We start from the raw sequence: 23,472 nt of genomic DNA, 5'->3' as shown, positions 1-23,472 counted from the left end.
AAGGCTGAATCTTAAAAAAAAATTCAATCTCCCACTGCAAATTAATGATATTTTCTCGTTTTATCTACATAACACTTCATCCGGGCTTGTGCTCTAGTTATATGGTATTTGAGTTGATTGAATTCTTCATCCCTTTCTTGCAATTCACGTGCAGCTATCTTCACTTTTGTTTTCCCTTCGACAAAATGAATAATATTGGGTGGGAGTATTCCCTACACAGCTTGAAAAGGTGTTGTATCAGTAGAAATATGGAAGATGGTATTGTACCATAATTTTGCCCAAGGAAGCCACAAGGACCAAGTCCTTGGCTATTCTGAAGTAGAACACAAGTAAGAGTTGAATTCTATTGATGCTTTTCAAAACTATATAGGGATTTCTCTTTAATAAAAGGAAACACAATAAATCTTTCAACTTAAAAAGGAAATTTATATCTTAAAATAATGAAATATATGACAATACTTAACTACCCAAACCAGGCCAAATAAAATAGAAAACAAAATATCTAAATAATAAGTCTATTTACATAACTTCTAATCAACAATTCACAACTTGAATTTATCTATCAGTTTGTGGGTGATACAAAGAAGACAATTTTAAGTCAGTGTCTTACAATTTAAACAACTTTTTCCAAAATTTACTTACAAATAAAGAGTCATGATCACATACAATAAATAGATTGAGCAATTTCATGCAACTTAATTACCTCTAAAAAAATAGTAGTCATACTTTGAGTTGTGAATGGGTATTTTAATTTTATGAAGTGGCTATACTTAGACAACTAATCAACAACCACAAGATTTGGGAAGGCTAGTGATGAAGGCCATAGAAATATCCTTCCATATCCTTGTATGTGTTAAGAGAGAAGGTAAAATGAAAGAACATTGATGGAATATGTGTGTTTCAACTCTACAATAATGTATATATAGCAATATCTACAAAATTTTCAATTACCTATTTACATAATTACAAAGATACACTTGTCTTATTACTATTATTACATATTTAACACTCCTTCTCAAGTTAGAACATATAGGTCATGCACCAAGTTTAATAAATATATAACTAATATGAGAACCTCTTAATGATTTAGTGAGGACATCTACTAGTTGATCATTCAAATTGACAAAGCTAGTGATGATGTCTTCGTATAGAATTTTCTCTCTAATAAAGTGACAATCTATCTCAATATGTTTTGTTCTTTCATGGAATACTGGATTTGAGGCAATATGCAGGACTATTTGATTATTTCAAATGAGTTTCTTTTCATAATCTCTCCGAATCTTAGTTCTTTGAGCAGTTGTTTCAACTAGATAAGTTCACATATAACTATGGCTATGACTTGATATTCTGCTTCTGCACTTGAATGATAACTACACTAGATAAGTTCATATGTAGTTGAGGCCATGCCCTAAGAGATTGTTTAAGTCCATACAAAGATTTTTGCATACGACAAACATATCTTAAAAGACTCCCTATGAGCAACTAATCTAGGAGGTTGCTTCATATATACTTCTTCCATGATATCACCATAGAAAAAGGCATTCTTAATATGAAGCTGGCAAAAGGGTCAGCAACGGGTTCCAACCATGGATAAAAATAAGTAGATAGAGGTCATTTTAGCCATTGTAGAAAATGTATCACCATAATCTAAACCAAAGACTTGGGTATAATCTTTGGCACACCAAACAAGCCTTAAGACGATCAATATGGCCATCAGGGCCAACCTTGATGGTGTAAATCCATTTGCATCCAACAATAGGCTTCCCCGAAGGAAAAGGAGCAAAGTCTCAAGTACCACTATTCTAAAGTGCACATATTTCATTGATCATAACTTATCGCCAACCAAGATGAGAGAGAGCATCACCTGTATTTTTAGGAAAATAAATAGACAACAACGAGGAAAGACAAGTATAACGGAAAGAGGACAAATGATGATATGTTGAAGAAACATAATGAGGAGAGGGATTATAAGTGGAGAGTATACCTTTCCAAAGAACAATAGGAAAGTCAAATTCAAGAGGCAAGGTAGTTGATGCCAAAGGTAAGTCAGAAGAGGATGTATGGTTCCATTTATGGTATACTTGCAAAGGACACTAAAGGGAACTATTTAGAAGATATGCTATCTGCAATGGGTGGAAAATAATAGGAATAGGAGGAAGAGACGAGGGAAGTGAGAAGGGAATAGCGACTCTATTGATGTTGTTGGCAATCCAAATCATGTGATTTCCAACAGAAAGGTCATTGAAGTAGTACTGACTATGAACAGTAACTCCAATGATGAACATTATGCGATCAACATTAATTTCAATAGTTAATAATACTCGGTGATGAACTATGAGAGGTGGAGAGAAGACCTAGAAACCAAAATTGAAGTGTGGTTTCAAGAAAGGTAAAAAGAAGAAATGTGGGTTTAACTCACTCCCAAAAGCTAGCTCATAAGAGGAGGACTACCCAAACTTTTATAAGGAGTATTCTAGCTCTATTCCTACCCATTGTGAGATATCTTAACACCCCTTTTCACATTCAGAACTGGACATCTGATGCCTGAAGTTTGTAGGACTTGACAGGCCAACAGGATTGGAACACACATAATTCATCACATGCTTTCTTGTTTTCTCTCATCTTAACACATATTTAATAGTAGGAATAAGCAATGGCTGCAGCAAATCACTTAGAGTAATGGTCATAATGTTGTCATTGACGTGTCACAAGATCACACAAACTCCTTGACAAATTTCTTCATGCTTACCAAATACACATTTCTAATCAATCTTTTGTATGTTCGAAGATAACCAAAGTGTCCACTACTAGTAGAAGAGTTGAACTCTTCAAATAATATAGAAATGAGAGAGGATTTTGAATGGATCATTAACTTGTTTGTATAATAAAATTCCATTGCGTACAGAATAATGTGGTTAAGCTACTAAACTTTGTCTTTAAGTTAGAGATAATTTTTTGTAATATAGGATCTTGATGAACTTCCACATATATGTCATGTCCTTGAAGCCAAATTGGAGTAGAAATGATAGTTATTAGTTCAACAACTTCATGAATTATTGAAAGTGCATTTGTTGTACTATTCTCTTTCTTGTAAACTATATCAAAATAAATCTTAATTTAGCTATCCAAAATTGTTGGTAAATTGTAGTAATGTGTTATTCCAACAAATGTTTAAGGCATTTTTGGTTGGCACTAATTTATTGCAATTGCTATTTGACAACGTCTTGCTAAAGAAAGCAATATCCATTGCTACATGCATCACATTTTATTTCAAAAGGAATATTAAAATTAGGATAACAAGCATTGTTGAAGAAGTAATATACCTTTTAAGGTAGAAAAAGGCTTGTGGAGTTGATGGCCCTTGATCGAAATTATTTTTCTTGGTTAATCCAGTCAAAAAATCTTTTAATCTTATCATAATTAAAAATAAATTTTCTATAGTAACCAGTTAGACCCAAACATCCTCAAACTCCTTTAAAATTTTTTGGTATGGGACATTTCAAAACACTAGTTACCTTTGTTGGGTCCACTGCTATTTCCAAGTGAGAAGTAGTATGACCCAAATACTCAATTTGCTACTTCTAAAACTACATTTATTTCTATTAGCAACAAGCTGATTTTATTTTATTTTTTGGTAAGACTGCTAAAACTTATTGTAAATGTTACAAATGAGTAATCTAATATACATTGTGAACCAACACATCATAAAGAAAAATAAAAAATAAATTCATAAAAAAGGTTTAAAATTTTGATTCATGGCTGCTTGAAAAGTGACAGGGAATTAGATAACCAAAAAGCATTACCAAAAATTCATAATGTTCTTGTGGGTACGAAATATTGTTTTAGATATATCTTCCTCCTTAATTTGTATTTAATTATAACGAATTTTAAATCACATTTAGAAAAATAAGAAGTCGTATATAGGTCTTCTATCAATTCATCTACTACAAGAATGGAGTACTTATCAAGTACAATTACCTTATCAAAAGCTCAATAATCAATGAACATAAGCAATGAAGAGTCCCATTTCTTTACCAAAATAATAGGACTAGAGAAAATGTCAGGCTTGTGATTTATTAGAGTAATCTATAATATTTTATACTTGTTAAATGTTAATTGAAGGATTAATTGGTATTTGAATAGATTTAGATGGAGTTTGAAATTATATTTAAAAAAAAAAGTGAACAGTACTGTATGAACAGTAAAACCGTCTGTGAACAGTGAAACTGTGTACAAACCGCCTATGAACAGTAAAAAATCGCATATGTACAGTGACTGCTGACATCATCGGTGACATCATCATGACGTCACAAACGCGTACAGTGCGGGTACAGTACGCGTGCGTAGTATTTTCGACGTGAATAGTGCCCTGAACAGTGTTTCTAGCATGAACAGTAAGGCGGTTAACAGTGTTTCCAGCGGTGAATAGTAAATTTTGAAAATTTTCTATAAAAAGGAGGTTTCACACGAAATTTTCATTTCTTCACCCCTATCTAAGGTTCTCAAAGGTTCGAAGGCCATATACCACCATTTTCTCTCATATTAAACCCTTCTAAACTTAGATTTCTCGCCAGATCTGAGATTCTATGTCTATTATAAGGGATTTGAAGTAAGTTTCTTTAAGTTTGAAGTTAGATTTACCGTTCATTTCTCTTCTTCTTCTCTTTCTCATAAAAGTTCATGGTGTTCTTAGGAGAAACTCCGTACTAAAGCCAAATCTTCGATGAAACTTGCTATAAAACAAGTAATATTCGGTAGATCTAGTGTGAATCATCGTTCTGAGGTAAGGGGAGTTTACTTTAACTTATAAACTACGTTTTGAACGGTTTAATATGCTATTTCAAGATGTTTTGATATGATTTTGTTAGATCTTTTGAATAAAAGCTATTTTCTAAATTGTAACTGCTGTTAATTGATTTAAAATGCTGAGATTTTGGCTGATCTATGTTAAACTTGCCTTAGCTGAGCTGTTAAAATAATTTTAGCATTGTGCATCATGCTGAGATATATGTTTTGCATCAAAGTCTTTTTTCCCTTATATTTTGAGACCTCATGTAGAGGGAGCCATATAATATAATTTTGGGTATTTTGAATATTATGAACTAAATGTAATATTATGTTGTTCTGTTGGATATTTGTTGTAAGAAACTTTGATTTATTTTAATTGAGAAGAGAATTTCATACTTATATTCTCTATTATTTATTTATCTTAAATAAGTATGTGATGTACAAACAATGTTTTCGGTTCCCTACAAAAAGGGGTCATGACATTTTAGTGGTATCAGAGCATGGTCTAGGTAAACCTACGGGATGAGGTTGTTAGGCGTCAGTTGTGCATATTAGACATGTGAATTTTAGTTGTGAATCATATATCATAATTTCTTATCATCAGGTTGTGAGGGAACGAGCTTGATCACCTCGGTTCTCAGACATGAAAGATGTAAGAAATTTTGGTATACGATACTGGGTTAGCTATAGACGATTCATGCTGCATGAATAGGTTGTTATGCTAAACTGTAAATGATTGCTGAGATAAGTGTGTTTGCTATGCTGTGTGAATGCTGATATGATGTTATCCTCAATGCTAAATTGATTAAATTGTTATGATATACTAAATATGAATATATCACTGTAAGCTAAATCTGTGAATATAGCTATGTTGTGGTATTGCTGAATGTGTTAAACGTTAGTAATCTAAGCTAGTCTATATATTAGGATGGCTAGACCAAGAAGATCTGCTACAAACCCTCCTCCTATTGACGTGAACCAAATGGCTCATGCTATGGAAGCTGTGGCAAGTACTTCTCTTTGTGTTGTTTGATTCTAGAGTCACACACTCTTTTATTGCGCACATTTGTGTGAGAAACTTAGGGTTACTGGTGAGCGATCTAGGATGTGAATTGGTAATATCAACACCTACTTTAAGTTCGATTAAGACTTTGACAGTTTTTGTTAGGTGTCCTATAGTAATTAAGGGACGAAAGTACAAAGTAAATCTTATTTGTATCCCGATGTCAAGGTTAGATGTAATCCTGGGTATGGATTGGCTAACTGCCAATCGTGTGCTAATTGATTGTGGCCGGAGGTGTTTAATCTTTCCTGAACAGCAAGGTTGTGTGGAATTAATTTCTACTCGCCAAGTAGAAACATCCTTAGGTGAGGAAGTATCTTGTTTTGTTTTGTTGGGAGTTATGAATGCAGAAGTGGAGCAAAGCCTTCAGTCAATACCAGTAATACGAGAGTTCCCTGAGATTTTTCCAGAGGAACTGAGCCAGTGTCTGTAACACCTTATAGAATGGCGCCGAAAGAGTTGATGGAACTTAAGGAGCAGATCGAGGATCTAATGCAGAAATAGATGATTAGGCCGAGTGTAGCACCTTGGGGAGCACCAGTTCTCTTAGTGAAAAAGAAGGATGGGAGTTCTAGATTATGTGTTGATTATCGCAAGTTAAATAAGTTGACAATTAAGAATAAGAACCCGTTGCCGCGAATCGATGATTTGATGGACCAGTTAAGAGGTGCTAAGGTATTCTCTAAGATTGATTTGAAGTTTGGGTACCATCAGATCCGAGTGAAGGATGAAGATACTCCTAAGACTGCTTTTTGAACTAGATATGGCCACTATGAGTATATAGTGATGCCTTTTGGAGTCACAAATGCTCCAGTTGTGTTTATGGACTACATGAATCGGATCTTTAGACCTTTCCTGGATCGATTTGTGGTAGTCTTTATTGATGATATTTTGATTTATTCTAGTTTGTCAGAGGAACATGCAGAGCATTTGAGGACTGTACTTAGTGTTTTAAGGGAGAAACAGTTGTATGTTAAATTGTCTAAGTGTGAGTTTTGGCTAGAGGAAGTGAAGTTCCTTGGTTATGTTATTTCAGCTAAAGGAATTGCAGTTGATCCTTCCAAAGTTGAAGTGGTGTTACAGTGGAAAAGGCCGAAAATAGCCACAGAGATTCATAGTTTTGTGAGCCTAGCAGGTTACTACGGGAGATTTATAGAGGGATTTGCGAAGATAGCTACACCATTAACACGGTTAACTCGTCGTGATCAACCCTTTGTATGGACTGAGGAATGTGAGCAAAGCTTTAATGAGATGAAGCAGAGACTAACTTCCTCGTTGGTGTTGATTCTCCCTGATACTAATCGACCGTTTGAGGTGTACTATGATGCTTCTCATCAAGGATTAGGATGTGTGTTAATGCAAGATAAGAGAGTAGTAGCTTATGCATCTCGCCAATTGCGAACTCATAAGCGAAATTACCCGATTCATGACCTTGAGTTAGCTGCTGTAGTCTTTTCTCTGAAGGTGTGGCGACACTATTTTTATAGAGCTCAGTTTGATATGTATAGTGATCACATGAGTCTGAAGTATTTATTTGATCAGCGAGAGTTAAATATGAGGCAGAGACGTTGGGTGGAATTCCTTAAGGATTATGATTTTCAGCTCTAGTACCATTTAGAAAAAGCTAACGTGGTGGCCGATACATTAAGTAGGAATGTGGTTCAGGCATTCTCCTTACGAGTTAGTGAAACCCTTTTGGTAGAACAATTTCGAGATCTGAACATACATCTGGACTTATCACCCAAAAAGATTAGTTGCAGCCAAATTGTGGTGACTAATAATTTCTTACAGGAAATTAAAGATAAACAACTGTGAGATCCGATGTTATGTCGAATTGTATTTCTCTTAGGGACAAATAAGACAAAGGGTTTTAGTAAAGGTGCTGATGGTATTCTCAGATGCCAAGGTCGAGTTTGTGTCCCTAGAGATACTGAATTAAAGAGAGCAATTCTAGAAGAAGGACATAAGGTAATCTCAACATTCATCCTGGTGTTACCAAGATGTATCAAGATCTAAAGCAGATGTTTTGGTGGCCAGGCATGAAGCGAGAGATAGCTGAATTTGTTAAAGCTTGTTTGACTTGCCAGAAGACAAAGGCGGAGCACTAGAGCCCTCCAGAAGAGTTGCAGACGATGGAAATTTCAGAGTGAAAGTGGGACCATGTGACTATGGATTTTGTGTCCCATCTACCTAGGACAGTTAAAAATCATGATGCCGTATAGGTCATAGTTGATAGGCTAATCAAGAGTGCGCATTTCTTGCCAATTAACATAATCTTTAGCTTGGAGAAATTAGCAGAATTGTACATTAGAGAGATTGTTAGGTTACATGGAGTACCTTCTAGTATTATCTCTGATAGAGATCCTCGATTCACTTCCTAGTTTTGGCAGTTTCCAAGAAGCTATGGGCACACAGTTGAGGTTGAGCTCTGCATATCATCCACAGACAGATGGTCAATCTGAGCGTACTATTCAGACCTTAGAAGACTTATTGCGAACTTGTATTGTAGAGCAGAAGAGAAGAGTAATTGGGAGGATATGCTTCTTTTGGTAGAATTCACTTATAATAATAGCTATCATTCGAGTATAGATATGGCACCATTTGAGGCTCTGTATGGTAGAAGGTGTAGAACCCCTATCTGTTGGTTCCAAGATGGAGTACATTTGATGATTGGGCCTGAAATGCTGCAAGAAACTAAGGAAAAAGTTGAACTTATTAGAGAAAAGCTGACAGAAATCTTATGTTGACCGCCGCAGAAGATCTCTAGAATTTGAGGTTGGTGATCACGTATTCTTGAGAGTATCACGCACTACAGGTGTAGGGCGAGCCTTAAAAGCCAAGAAGTTAACACCTAAATTCATAGGACCGTATCAGATATTACATCGTAGAGGACCAGTAGCCTATGAATTAACGTTACCACCTCAGTTGTCAGGACTACATAATGTTTTCCATGTATCGCAACTAAGAAAGTATGTTTCTGATTCGTCTCATGTAATTGAGCCTGATGTTGTGGAGTTACGAGATGATTTATCTGTGGAGGTCCCAGCTGCTCGTATCGAGGATACTAGAGTTAAGGAACTTAGAGGCAAATCTATTAGGTTAGTAAAGGTTATTGGGACCCAAAAACTGGTGATGCCACATGGGAGTTAGAGGAAAGAATGAGAGAGTTGTACCCTCATATTTTCTCTGAGGGATGAAATTTTCGAGGACGAAAATTTATTTTCGGAGGGAGAATTGTCAGGCTTGTGATCTATAATATTTTATACTTGTTAAATGTTAATTGAAGAATTAATTGGTATTGGAATAGATTTAGATGGAGTTTGGAATTATATAAAATAATAAAAAAAAAAGTGAACAGTATCGTATGAACAGTGTCAATGAACAGTAAAACCGCCTGTGAACAGTAAAATCGTGTACAAACCGTGTATGAACAGTAAAAACCGCGTATGTACAGTGACTGTTGATGTCATCAGTGACATCATCATGACGTTATGGCTGACGTCACATACGCGTTAGTGCGTGTATAGTACGCGTGCACAGTGTTTTCGGCATGAATAATGCCTTGAACAGTGTTTCCGACGTGAACAGTAAGGCAGTTAACTGTGTTTCCGGTGATGAACAGTAAATTCTGGCGGTGAACAGTAAATTTCAAAAATTTTCTATAAAAAGGGGGCTTCACACGAAATTTTCATTTCTTCACCACTACTCAAGGTTCTCAAAGGTTCCAAAGCTATATACTACCATTTTCTCTCATATTAAACCCTCCTAAACTTAGATTTCTCGCTAGATCTGAGATTCTACGTCTATTCTGAGGGATTTGAAGTAAGTTTCTTTAAGTTTGAAGCTAGATTTACCGTTCGTTTCTCTTCTTCTTTTCTTTCTCATAGAAGTTCATAGTGTTCTTAGGAGAAACTCCGTTCTACAGCTAAATCTTCGGTGAAACTTGCTATAAAACAAGTAATATTCAGTAGATCTAGTGTGAATCATCGTTTTGAGGTAAGGGGAGTTTACTTTAACCTATGATCTACGTTTTGAACAGTTTAATATGCTATTTCAAGATATTTTGATATGATTTTGTTAGATCTTTTGAATAAAAGCTATTTTCTAAGCTGTAACTGCTGTTAATTGATTTAAAATGCTGAGATTTTGGCTGATCTATCTTAAACTTGCCTTAGCTGAGCTGTTAAAATAATTTTAGCACTTCAATGTTGCTCAAGTGGTATTCCTTCCTTATTCGACAAAAAGCCTTCAATCAAAATAATGTTAAAAGTTTATGGTTCCTATTGTACAAATTTCTTTATGTCAATTTCTCCTCACAATTGTATCATTTGTGCTCTTTAACGAAGAGTCAGAGTTATTTCTTTCCAATCAACCAGAACTTTGCCTATTGCCTAATGTTTCATCCACCACTCCCAAGTCTAAAACATAAGCATCCATATTAGCATCCATACTTCCTAATTTAATCCTCAACCTTGTGCACTTTCTTTTAGTGGCCATTGGCCCCACCTCACCCCTAGTTACCTTGTTTTATCTACTTCATGTTCCAAGGCTGAAGCCACCAATGTATTAATGAAGTTGTGACTGGCCCCACAAATCTATCGACACGCCCAATGTACATTCCAATACTAATTCTCACACATATAAACATCGATAATTTATATTACCAAAATTCGAGGCGTTACACTTTCCACAAGTTGAACCAGTGTATAGTAATCCCCTCTATACTTAAGTTAGCCAATTTAATCTTCACTTCCTCTGATATATTCTGAACTTCAAAGTAGGCTTCAGCCCATGTAATCCACCCCATAGGATCATCGTCATTGAAGGGTGTAGTTCAACCCTTTTAATCGCCATACGATATTCTTCAAGACCATGAAATTTCAATCCTAACCCATTTTTGACAAAGCCTCATTTATTGTTATTAGAATTCTCATTTTCCTCCAATAACCTTTTGCCTAACAATTTCTGCATTTCAACTTAGAGTTTTCTAAATTTTCTTCGAGTCAAACTGATAAGGTGAATCTAGGAACAGCTATGTGTTCAAAGATTTCACAAGACAATAGGGAACTCAATGAAGAATGAATTCCTAATATTACTTATTGAAGAACAAGAATGAAGTTCACACAGAAATTCTTTTCAAAACCCAAAACTGTTGCCTTACAACAGATGAAAATTATTTATAGTTTGTCAATTTCTAACTAACTTTCCATACGTAAGATTATAACAGAATTTCTGCTAACTACCCTTACACGTGTACAGTGACTTGGACGCAAGTCACCTATATCAATATTTCCCCCGTAAAATAATCCTTGTCCTTAAGGATTGAAATGAGGAAACTTCTGCTTCAGGTCATAACAAAACTCCCACATGGCATCCTCTGGCAGCTGATGCTTCCACTTAACCAAAACCTTGGTGACAGGCATATTTCCCCTCTGCACAATCACTCTATCAAGGATGAATTCAGGTTCTCATCCTCTTCCAATTGAATCAGAATCTTCAAGACAATTGTTGGAAACAGGTACCTCTCCAACATGCTTCTTCAATTGGGATACATGGAAGACATTGTGGACCTTGGATCCCGCTGGTAGTTGAATTCTATAAGCAACTGGACCTATTTTATCCAGAATTGTATAGAGACCATAGTACTTTAGGGACAACTTAGCATTAACCCGTTGTACAACAAAAATTTGTCTATAAGCATGAAGTTTCACATAGACCCAGTCACCAACCTCAAATTGCCTACCAGATCTATGCTTGTCAGCTAGCTGTTTCATTTGTTCCTGAGCTCTTTTCAAATGAAATTTAACCACCTTCAACATTTCTTCACGTTTCTAATAGCTTTGATCCACTAACTCAACCCTAGACTCCCTAGAAAGGTAAGGTAAGTGCACTAGTGGCTGTTGACCATACACAACTTCATAAGGGCTAGTTCTGATTGTAGAATGGTAGGTAGTATTATACCACCACTCAGCCAATGGCAACCATTTTGACCACTCATGAAGGACATCCGCACACATACATCGAAGGTAAGTTTCGAAGCACCTATTCAATACTTCTACCTGTCCATCAGTTTGAGGATGGTAGGCAGTAGAAAGGTTTATTCGTACACCCTAACAAGACATCATATCTTTCCAGAGTTGGCTCACAAACACAGGGTCTCTATCACTTGTTATTGACTCAGGAAAACCGTGCTAATTAAACAGATTGTCTAGGAAACATTGAGCAACATCAACAGTTGTGTAAGATGTTTAAGTGCCATGAAGTGTGCTGCTTTACTCAACTTATCCACCACCACATATATAACCTGCTTCCCACATGATCTCGGGAGACCTTCAATAAAATTCATATTGATATGCTGCCAAATTCTTCCTGGAATATGTAATGGTTGCAGTAGTCCCAGGCTGGCAATTGTATCATATTTAGACTTCTGACAAGTGTTGCATTGCATTACAAGGGTCCTAACATCTTTTGTCATTCCTTTCCAATAAACCACAACTTGCATTCTCCTCAAAGTAGCATCTCTACCTGAATGACGTCTACTAGCAGAAGCATGCAGCCAATCAAAAATAGCTTTTCTGATCCAGCAATCTTTCCTTACAACCAACCTCCCTTTTCTTCGTAGCTCATTGTTCTGCCAAACATAATGTTTGTGTGAATCAACATTGGCCTAAATTTCAGTGATCAATTGTTGTAGTGTGCTATCACTAGCCCACGACTGTTTAATTTTGTCATACAAGTCAGATTCAGGTACACAAGTGTTGATGGCTTGACAGTCAATAGGTTCTTGTCTTGATAAGGCATCAGCAGCCATGTTTTCATGCCCTTGCTTGAACTCATAGAGAAATCAAATTCCATCAACTTGACCAGCCACCTCTCTTCAAAAGCAGTTGTTAACCTTTGGTTGAGTATGTATTTTAAACTCCAATGATCTGTTCGGATAATGAACTTTGTATTAAGTAAGTAATGCTGCCACTTTTGTACAACGAATACCACGGTCAAAAGCTTTTTTTCATAGATTGACAAAGCCTGTTGCTGAAAGTTCAAAGCTCTGCTGATAAATACAATAGGGTGGTGGTCTTGCATTAAAACAGCACCAAGACCATGACCAGAAGCATCCACTTCAACAATAAAGACCCTGGAAAAATTTGGCAAAGCCAACACTACACTGGAGCTTTCACCAATTTGGCTTTTAGCGTCTGAAATGCATTTAATGATTTAGGAGACCAATGGAAATTCTCCTTTTTTAGCATGTTGGTTAGAGGTTTAGCAATACAGCCATAGCTTCGCACAAATATCCTGTAATATCCCACAAGTCCCAAAAAACCCCTTAGTTGTTTAAGAGTGGTAGGTAGAGCCAATTTTGGACAACTATGACCTTAGCAGGGTCAGTTGCAACCCCTTCTCTTGAGATAAAATGGCCAAGGTATTCCACCCTTTCAACACAAAAATAACATTTGCTCCTTCTAGCATACAAGGAATTGGACCTCAAAGTAAAACCAGCTGCAAATATTGTAAATGTGTCCCTAAACTACTGCTATATATTAAAATATCATCAAGGAACACTAACAAAACTTCCTTAAGTAATCCTTGAAGACATCATTCATCAGCCCTTGAAAAGTGGCTGGTGCATTTGTGAGGCCAAAAGGCATCACTAAGTATTCGAAGTGTCCCCCATGTGTCTTGAAAGCAGTTTGGTGAATGTCACTCTCAACCATTCTTACCTGGTTATAACCAGACCGAAGATCGATTTTTGAAAATACCACTGAACCATGTAGTTCATCCACCAATGGAATTGGAAATCTGTCCTTGATAGTCTATTTATTAAGCTCCTTATAATCCACATAGAGCCTCAATGAACCATCCTTTTTCCCGACCAAAACTACAGGGCTAGTATAAGGACTAATGCTGTTTTGAATCACTCCACTATTGAGGTAGTCCTTAACTAACTTGTCAATTATATCTTTTTGACGTTTGGCATATCTATAAGGTCGTTTATTCACTGGATCTGCCCCTTGTATCAGGGGTATTTTATGATCATGCGTAGGCCTCTTTGGAGGTAATTCTATTGGTTCCATAAAAGATCTTCAAACTGTAATAAGAGAGCTTCGATAGGTTCCTCTACAATAGTGTCAGAAGCATGAGTAGTTAAGGAAGAAAAAGCTCCCTGACCTCCCTCACAAATGTGCAACATTGACAACTGAGGTTCTGAATTCATGACCTTGTTTAGCTATTTCTTCTTCATAGTTGTTAAACCTGATGGATTAGCCCCTCTCAAAACCAGTTTTTCTCCGTCCACATAAAATTGCATTGATAATTTGTCAAAATTCCAGGTTATGTTTCCTAAGGTAACTAACCATTCAATTCCCAATACTAAATCACAACACCCCAAGGGAATTAGTAACATATCTGAGAGAAAGTTGGTTTGTTGGATTGTCCAAGTGAACTGTTTGACTACAGAGCAGATTTTTACCTTATTCCCATCCACAACAACCACACTCAAATTTCAAACATCCTCAATTAACCAGCCCAATTTCTTAGCCATGTTAACATCGAGGAAATTATGAGTATTCCCACTATCAATAAGTATGTGCAAATGTCTCTTTTTAAAATAGCCAATCACTCTCATGGTCTTGAAAGTAGTCACACCTGTCAATGCATTTACGAAAATTTGAGGGTCCAAACTGTCGTCCAACGTAGGAGTCACAGAACCAAGGTTGGAAACTGTAATATCATCACAAATCTCACTACTGTCATCATCATCCGCTTCCAACACATGCAATTGGAGTTTCTTATGGGTAAGGGCATGGGCTGGGGTAAAAGGCTCATCACAAAAGTAACAAAGCCTTTTGGCTCTTCTCTCATTCATGTAGGTTGGGGTAAGCTTTTTATTGGTTTGTGTTTGGTACTTGAGGAGTATAGTTTGGTTAGCTAGTTGTTTAGGTGGGTTGGTAGGTAATATGGATTTGGAAGGTTGTGATATCTTACTTGGTTTAGAAAATGGGTTAGAGGTAAAACTGTTTGTAGCAGCGGATTCATATAATTTTGCCAAAGTGAAAGCCTTTTGAACATCCTGAGGCTGGAACATCCTTACCATCAATTGTATTTCCTTTTTCAATCCTCCTAAGAAACAACTCAACATATAATCCTCAGTTAAATTCAGCCTAGAGATTAGGGAGTCAAATTCCTCATGGTATTCAACTACTGATCCTTTCTGTTGAAGCCTCATCAAAGAAGCCATAGGGTCATCACAGGTATCTTCGAATCTATCAGTTACTATCTTAGTAAACTCGGTCCAATTGGGTAAAGTATGTACACCTAGCGTTTTTACAAAGGCTGTATGCCACAGGAGGACTTTTCCTTCAAAATGAATAACTGTCAAACGTACTTTGATATACCGTCAATAGAAAAGTATGTATTACATTGATAAATCCATTGATTTACTGAATCGCCATTAAACCTAGGAAAGTCAATACGTGCTAACCTAGTGCCACACGAGTAATTATTATTCGCATGATATTTATGTCCCACATTCACAACACTTCCATTTGTCGTTGTCAATTCGATCACGTGTTGGCGCATTTCTTGGAAGGAATGTTGAATTGATTGATCCATTGAAACTTGCAAGGCCTCTTGGACATTCATCTGAATTGACCTCGCCAACGCCATCAATCTTTCATTCAATTGTAGATTGATTCTTGATTCAATGTGCTCTTCCGATTCGCGTTGCGCAGCCTGGCTTCTTGCCGCATCTACCATTGAAGAAGGTTCTGGACGAAGTCTTTGATACCACTGATAAGGTGAATCTAGGAACAGCTACGTGTTCAAAAATTTCACAAGACAATAAGGAACTCAATGGAAGAATGAATTCTAAATATTACTTATTGAAGAACAAGAATGAAGTTCACACAAATTCTTTTCAAAATTCAAATTTTTTGCCTTACAACAGATGAAAACTATTTATAGTTTGTCAATTTCTAACTAATTTCCCATGTGTGAAATTATAACAGAATTCTTGCTAACTATTTTACACGTGTACAGTGACTTGGACGCAAGTCACCTATATCACAAACCATCCTTTCATCCATGAAAGCCATGCGAGCATCCCGTCCTTCAACCCTCTTTTCCAATGATTCAATTGTCTCATAAACCTGATCCTTTATAGCAAAAAGCTTTGTTGGCTTCAAAGATATTCTGACATCCTCGTCACTTCTATCTTTATCCTCTATTTATTTGCTATTTATAGCATGAGTAAAATATTATCGTCAGTGAGCCAATGTAAGCAAAACTGAGAAAACGTGTTTTGTTTTTAACATCTTTCATCCATTCTTTTTTAGGTTGTCTAGGTTCAATTAGCGTTATTTTAATACGCTTTGTCGACGAAAACCATTTCCATTCTGGTTTAAATAAGCATTTGACCAGTTAAGGACCAATACCTTAGTAAGTTAAACTATAAAAATCAATATTTCATGAATTAAAAGGTTAACATATTTTTTAAGAGCAAAAATTGTAGAAATTAAAACAGTACGTATAATCATGTTTCAATAGTAACCAATCATAATAAAATATAATAGTCAATATTTGCTCTCACGTAAAAAAATATTAAAAATATTTTATGAACCTCTGACTATATAAAAAAGAAATAATTAAAGTAAATGTCATTTTATAAAATCAACAAAAAAAAAAAAAAATATCGGAAACCAAAAATTATGATCTCTACAGTCTAAAAGACTATCTCGTAGTTTTACTGAGAATAAACATAAAGATTATAACCTGAAAAAAATATTATAAAGACTAGCCAAGAAAAAAAGTTGTCTACAGTAAAAACTGCTTTAAAGGTTTATTTTTCGGGTGCAGGGGATGAAGGAGACCGAAACTTGTTGACTCATAATACTCCTGTTTGATCATAACAGCGAGACCTGTGGTCACTAGAAATGTAGAGAGAAACTACAAACGGTGAACTGCGAACAACAATGTCTAAACCTCTCCCCTTTGCAAATGACTGCCCAGTACAAAATCTTATTGCTATGAGCAGCGGAACTAACTCATCATGTAGATCTCATTTTAAAGCTACACCTAAGCAGCTTTGTTACTGCGTGATGCCTATATTTAACTACGCCCTCACAGTACAAAAGTGTCTTTAAGCACCCGTCACTTGTTCACTTGGTAATTATTTCAGTTCAAAATACATATTTTAAGGTTAACTGCCCAAGTAGATTTTCTGCAAGCCCAGAAGACTAGCAACTATATCAAAAATCAGGATTTTCCTTGGTCTCGTTTGTTTTCTTAGTAAAATCAATGATGATAATGATTCTGATGCTGAAATATTTTCAGAATAACTCTAAGGTGACCTGAAAGCTTCACCAGCATATCGCACATTTCCAATTTCCTCTTCAATCCGAAGAAGCTGAAAAGAAATTAAGCACATTCGAGATGGAGAACAGGTATTAGATCACTACATTATCATGCTAACCATTCATGCAGTATGCAGCATTTGAATGTTAAATAAATACACTAAAATGACCTTTGAAACTGAGACATACTAAACAGAAAACATTGACTACAAGCCATTAATACTAAATCTTCATTACTATACTCAATTTCTTGTTTCACTTGTATCAATCTTATACCATGCCAAGTCCATTCCACAAAAAAAAGAAAAAGATAAGTATACGCAAATAAAAAGGAAGACGAATTAAAACAGGTCAGATGCAAAGAAAAAATATGTAGACATTTGATTATTGAAAATAACTTGTAATAGTCTAGTCATAAGGATTCTTATGTTATTTTAAGATAATAATGTCATAGCCTGAGCTGAAACGTTGAATCAAAGAGGAAGAAGTTAACACAAGGTTCCCGTTACCTGATTATACTTTGCTAATCGCTCACTTCGGCAAGGAGCACCAGTCTTTATCTGGAGGGCAAAACTTGGATAATCAACAAGAAAGTGATAACATCACAGTCACGGTACAATTCACTCACGCTAAAATGGTTAAATTCATCAAACCAAAAGATTGAGGATATATAACCTGTCCACTGGCCAAGCCAACAGAGAGATCAGCAATGAAGTTATCTTCAGTCTCACCACTCCGGTGACTAACCATGACACCCCAACCTGCTGCCTTTGAGTCAAGTGCTGCCTGAATAGATTCAGTTACTGTACCAATCTGGTTAACCTACACACAACGGATAACAGGGAAAGCAAATGAAACATTCATTGGATAGTGTCCCGAACATATCCTGTAGATGGTATTGAACTAGTTTACTATGCATTTTAAAAAATATATATCTTAAAAGCAAGTTGACAAGAGAAAATGCTGTGTATACTGTTAAGAGAAAAGAAAACGAAAGAGCATTGAGTGAATCCATGTGTCTCAACTACACATCGGAGCATATATTTATACTAGGAGCATTGATACATGAATTAATTACATAGATATTATGGTTATTTAATTACCATAATTACAGAAATATTATTTTTCTAAATATATCATCTCCCTAATTTCAGCATTACTATAATTATATGTTTCTATTTTTATATATTTCTAATTCTCCCCCTCAAGCTTGAGCATATAGATCATATGCACCAAGCTTGTTACATATGTTACTAATTCGAGGACCTCTCAAAGATTTAGTAAAAACATCTTACAGTTCGTTATTTGAATTGACAAAGCTGGTGGTGATGTCCCTTGATAAGATCTTCTCACGAATGAAGTGACAATCGATCTTAATGTGTTGTCTTTTCATGAAATACCGGATTTGAAGCAATATGCAAGGATGCTTGATTATCACAAATAAGTGTCATTTTTGTAATTTCTCCAAATCTCAGTTCTTTGAAAAGTTGTTTCAGCCAGATAAGTTCACATGTGGCTAAAGTCATGGCTCGATATTCTGCTTCTTACTTTTTCAAGAAATCAAATTCTCTCCAATAAGAATGCAATAGCCAGAAGTAGATCTTCTATTAACAGCAGAACTTGCCCAATCTGCGTCAGAGTAACCTACAATCTGAGCATGACCCTTGTCCTCATACACAAGTCCTTTTCCTAAGGCTCCTTTGATATATTTTAAGATCCGAATCAATGCATTCCAATGTCCTTCGCAAGGAGAATTGAGAAATTGACTTACTACACTAATTGCATAAGAGATGTTTAGACGAGTGATAGTAAGATAGTTTAACTTCCTAACCAATCTCCTATACTTCTCTAGGCCTGACTTGGTAGAAGTTTGGAATTAGGATCCATAGGAGTATCTACAGGTTTAGCACCCATCAAACCTATTTCCTCTAAGATATCCAATGCGTACTTCCTTTGGAAAATAACAATACCATTCTTGGATTGTGCCACCTCTATTCCCAAGAAATATCGAAGTCTGCCAAGGTCTTTTATTTGAAAATGGTGACATAGGTGTTGCTTTATCTGTGTAATGCCATGATGATCACTGCCAGTAATAACAATGTCGTCGACATAAACAATCAAGTAAATGCATCCTGTGGGTGAATGGCGGTAGAAAACTGAATGATCTGCTTCACTCCGAATCATCCCAAACTGTTGGACTACAGTGCTGAATCTGCCAAACCATGCCCTAGGAGACTGTTTAAGGCCATATAGACTTCCTCAGTGAAATCACCATGGAGAAAAGCATTCTTGATGTTAAGCTCATAAAGAAGCCAATGGCGAATGGCAACCATGGACAAGAATAAGCGAACAAACGTCATTTTGGCAACAGGAGAGAAAGTATCACCATAATCCAAGCCAAAGGTTTGAGTATAACCTACTCAAACCTTTGGCGACCAAGCGAGCTTTACGGCGATCAACACGCCCATCAGGGCCAACCTTAATTGTGTAAACCCATTGGCATTCGACAACTGATTTGCCTGCTGGTAATCTGATTCTTCTACTGAGCTTCCTACAATTCCTACAATTATTGGGTAATCTGATTCTTCTACTGAGCTTCCTACAATTCCCATCATTTTGTATAATCGATCCCAAGTATCTCAAACTGGAAACTTGTGATATAATATCATCTCCAATTATCACTTTCAATGCATGATCCTTATCTTGTATTTTGCTAAACCTACAATGCATATACTGTATCTTATTTTTACTCAAGCGAAAACCCTTAGATTCTAAAGTCTCTCTACATAACTCAAATCCTCAACTAACACTATATCATCTGCAAAGGATAAATTTAATTAAAAAATATAAACGCATGATTCTCATCTTTTTTTTGGCTAAACCTACAATGCAAATACTCTGCCTTACTTTTACTCAAGTGAAAATCCTAAAATTCTAAAGTCTTCTTCCATAACTCAAGTTTAGCATTAATCTCATCTCTTGAAACCTAAACCAACACTATATCATCTGCCATGTATATTTAACTAAAAATATAATAAAATGAACAAATTTCATTACATATCAGCAATTTAGCAAAATAATAGAAAGAAAAACTTAAGGGTTAGTTTGGAAGTTTAGAGAGAGAAAAAGGAAGAGTTTGAGGAGTAAAAGAAGGGAAGGGAAGGGAAGGAGAAGGAATAATAACAAAAAACTCCCATTTGTGGAAACTTAAAAACAGGAGTTTATGAGGATTTTGAAGGATTTATAAAATCTCTCCCTAACATATAAAAAACTCCTAACAAGTTTTACCAAATGCTAACCTTTAGAAGCAAACCATTGCAAGCTTTCTTCTGGATGGCTTCAGCTATTCTCTTTGGATTGGTAACTAACAAATCATCTCCTACAAGTTGAATATCAATTGAAGAAAGCAGTGAAGCCCACGAACCCCAATCATCTTGATCAAATGGATCCTCAATTGACACAATAGGAAATTCTTTCACAAAGTCTATATAAAGTTGACCAAGACTCTGAGCAGAGTGAACATGAGTTCCATCATTTGGCTCTTTCTTGAAGTTTAAATCATACTTTCCATCCTTAGTGTAAAACTCTGAAGCCGCAACATCCATACCTATTTTAATCTGCACCATTGTTTAATTTCCAGATCAGTACAAGTGGATATTCAAATTATGCAACAGAAATAATGAAAGCACCACGCACCTTTCCAGGATAACCTGCCTTCTCAATGGCATCCATGAGTAGAACCAGCCCCTCCCTGTTATCCTGAACATTGGGAGCAAATCCTCCTTCATCTCCAACATTACATGCATCTTGTCCATATTTTTCCTTGATTATCCCCTTTAATACATGATAAACTGTTCTACCAGAAATAAGAAAGTTAATTGATTGTCACCATTTAGAGTAAATCTCTAGTGATGTGGTTGAAAAAATCTTGAAATGTAATGCTATATCTAATATGCAGTCAGGAAAATAGGAATTTCGATTAGCCATCAAATTAGATGCCATACCTATCTGAGAATAGTATTAGACAGGAAATTAATATCAGAAATTATATCAATGCATGCCCAGCAGAATGATTGAGTAACTGATCAGAAAAGAAGGCATCAAGTTGAATGCCAATGTGATAAAATACATATATAAGATGCATGGTTGCAACCACAACTCATAAATTCACAGCCACACATCCCTCAGTGTGGTGACAGTAATAAAGTAATAGGTTTCTAACCTTCACTGCCCATGCAGAGTGCCTCAGCAAATGAAGTTGCTCCAACTGGTAGTATCATAAATTCTTGCATAGCCAGATTATTTCCAGCATGACTTCCCCCATTTATAACATTAAAAGCTGGAACTGGCATAACAAGTTCCTTCGTTCCTGAAATCTCCTGGATGTGCTTGTACAGGGGCACTCCCTTTGCTCCTGCACCAGCTCTACACACACTCAGCGAAACTCCCAGTATTGCATTAGCCCCTAGTTTAGACTTGTTAGGAGTTCCATCAATTTCCAGCATAATAGCATCCACATCAGCTTGATTCCTTTGTCAAATATAAACCCATAAATGTCAGCTGTAAAGCACAATGTCAAAAACAGAACACGATACTTTTGTTAGGACGTAAATAAAAATGTTTCTCTTTCTATTTTTCCTTTCAGACGCAATAACTAGTCCCAAGAATGGAAGTACTGTTCATTCAAATGATAACATGAACCAAGCATAACAGTCACAAAGTGGTCTGCAATTCAGTGTATATCAGATTACATAGACCTAGCTCAGAAAAAAATCAGCAAACCAACTCCATATCATAATATTTCACAACAATTTGATTCCAAAGCCATTTCTACCGCATCACTATATCCTGCTGGAGCATGACAACGTATTTCCAACTTCTCACCGGATTGTCGATATTAATTATTGAGAGAACACAAATCCTATGCTTTCGATATTGTTCACGAAGATCTAGTCTGTGACAACCTGTTACTTCAATTCGATATTAATTATTGAGAAAAGACAAATTATGCTTTCGATATTGTTCACGAAGATGCAGTCTGTGACAACCTGTTACTTCAATATTAAACAACTTAAATCTTCTGATTAACAGATCAGTGTCCAATGGCAACACTATATTGACAACTGATAAGTTTCAAAATCCCCAGAATGATTGAGATACCTACGATAAAATTGAACAATACCCTTCATCCCTTACTCATTTTTATAAGAAGTTAATAATTTTCCAAACAGAAACAAAAAAAATAAATAAAAATTACCATTCTCTATTCTTCTCGTCCAAACATTCATTTTCATTCAGTTTTACCTTCAACAGTATCAACAAAGCCCAACATACAAGATGTACTCACAGAGACAAAATCGTCAACAACATTGCTAAACACAGAATAAAAAAGAATACCGTTACCTAACGTCGACGCCAATAAGCTTAGGAGCCAAGACCTCATTGATGTTCCTAACGGCGTTGAGAACGCCTTTACCGCCATAAACGCTCTTGTCTCCATCCCTCAGCTCCAAAGCCTCGTAAATCCCCGTCGACGCACCGCTCGGCACCGCCGATCGGAAAAGCTGGTCAGTCAGCAGATCCACCTCCACCGTCGGGTTCCCTCGGCTGTCCACGATCTGCCTTGCCTTCACCGACTTCACCTTACACTCCCTTGACGCCTTCGCCACTGCCTCCGACGAAGGCGCCGCCGTGGCCGTGGCGCGCACGGCGAGGCGTCGCCCCGAGCTGCGGAAAGGGACGCTCTGTCGGGTCGGGAGAGGGCGAGAGGGAAGGAAAGAGGAGGGTGTTTTGGTGGCTGGTTGAGGTATCAGACTTGAAGACATTGTTTGGCCTTAATTTTCCGTCTTCTTTGGAAAGTGTTTCGAGTTTGTGAGATGTTGAAGTGAGTGTGGGAGTGTGGTTATACTAAAGCTGTGCTTGTGGAAAACTCCGCTGAAGGGCGGTGAAACTTAACCCCAAACGAAGCTTAAACTTAAAAAATAACGCCTTTTGGAGGTTGTTGGGGACACATGAATCCGAGCCCGGGAGGGGGGTGGCGGGGTAGGTGGGTATGGTGTGCATGCCTTCAGTTTTTTATACCTTGTAAAATAAAGATTATTCAGTAAACGTCTTTTAATAGAAAATTAACAAATTAAAAAATAAAAATAATTATATTTAACATTTTAAATATATTTTAATTTTATTTTTATAAAATTTATTTTTAAATAAACTTTATAAGTTATTGAATTAAGACTATTTAAAAAATATTAAATCAATTTTATTGAGTTA

General features: G+C 36.2%; 1 protein-coding gene across 1 annotated transcript; it reads right to left on the bottom strand.

Moving 5' to 3' along the window:
* Positions 1 to 16,751: 16,751 nt before the first annotated feature.
* Positions 16,752 to 23,250, bottom strand: LOC113850980 (enolase 1, chloroplastic). The gene is made up of 7 exons (XM_027481780.1): positions 22,606 to 23,250; positions 21,425 to 21,732; positions 20,899 to 21,053; positions 20,502 to 20,819; positions 17,878 to 18,024; positions 17,712 to 17,762; positions 16,752 to 17,255 (listed from the first exon to the last, which is right to left on the bottom strand). The coding sequence occupies exons 1-7, from the start codon at positions 23,025 to 23,027 to the stop codon at positions 17,190 to 17,192; spliced, it is 1,467 nt and encodes a 488-aa protein (XP_027337581.1). The 5' UTR covers positions 23,028 to 23,250; the 3' UTR covers positions 16,752 to 17,189.
* Positions 23,251 to 23,472: the final 222 nt, after the last annotated feature.

The sequence above is a fragment of the Abrus precatorius genome, unplaced genomic scaffold (genome assembly GCF_003935025.1).
Source record: "Abrus precatorius isolate BTA unplaced genomic scaffold, Abrus_2018 Scaffold0, whole genome shotgun sequence".
Taxonomy (NCBI): Eukaryota; Viridiplantae; Streptophyta; class Magnoliopsida; order Fabales; family Fabaceae; genus Abrus; species Abrus precatorius.
Note: the sequence above shows the minus strand (reverse complement) of the source record. Positions and strands in the feature narration are given on the sequence as shown.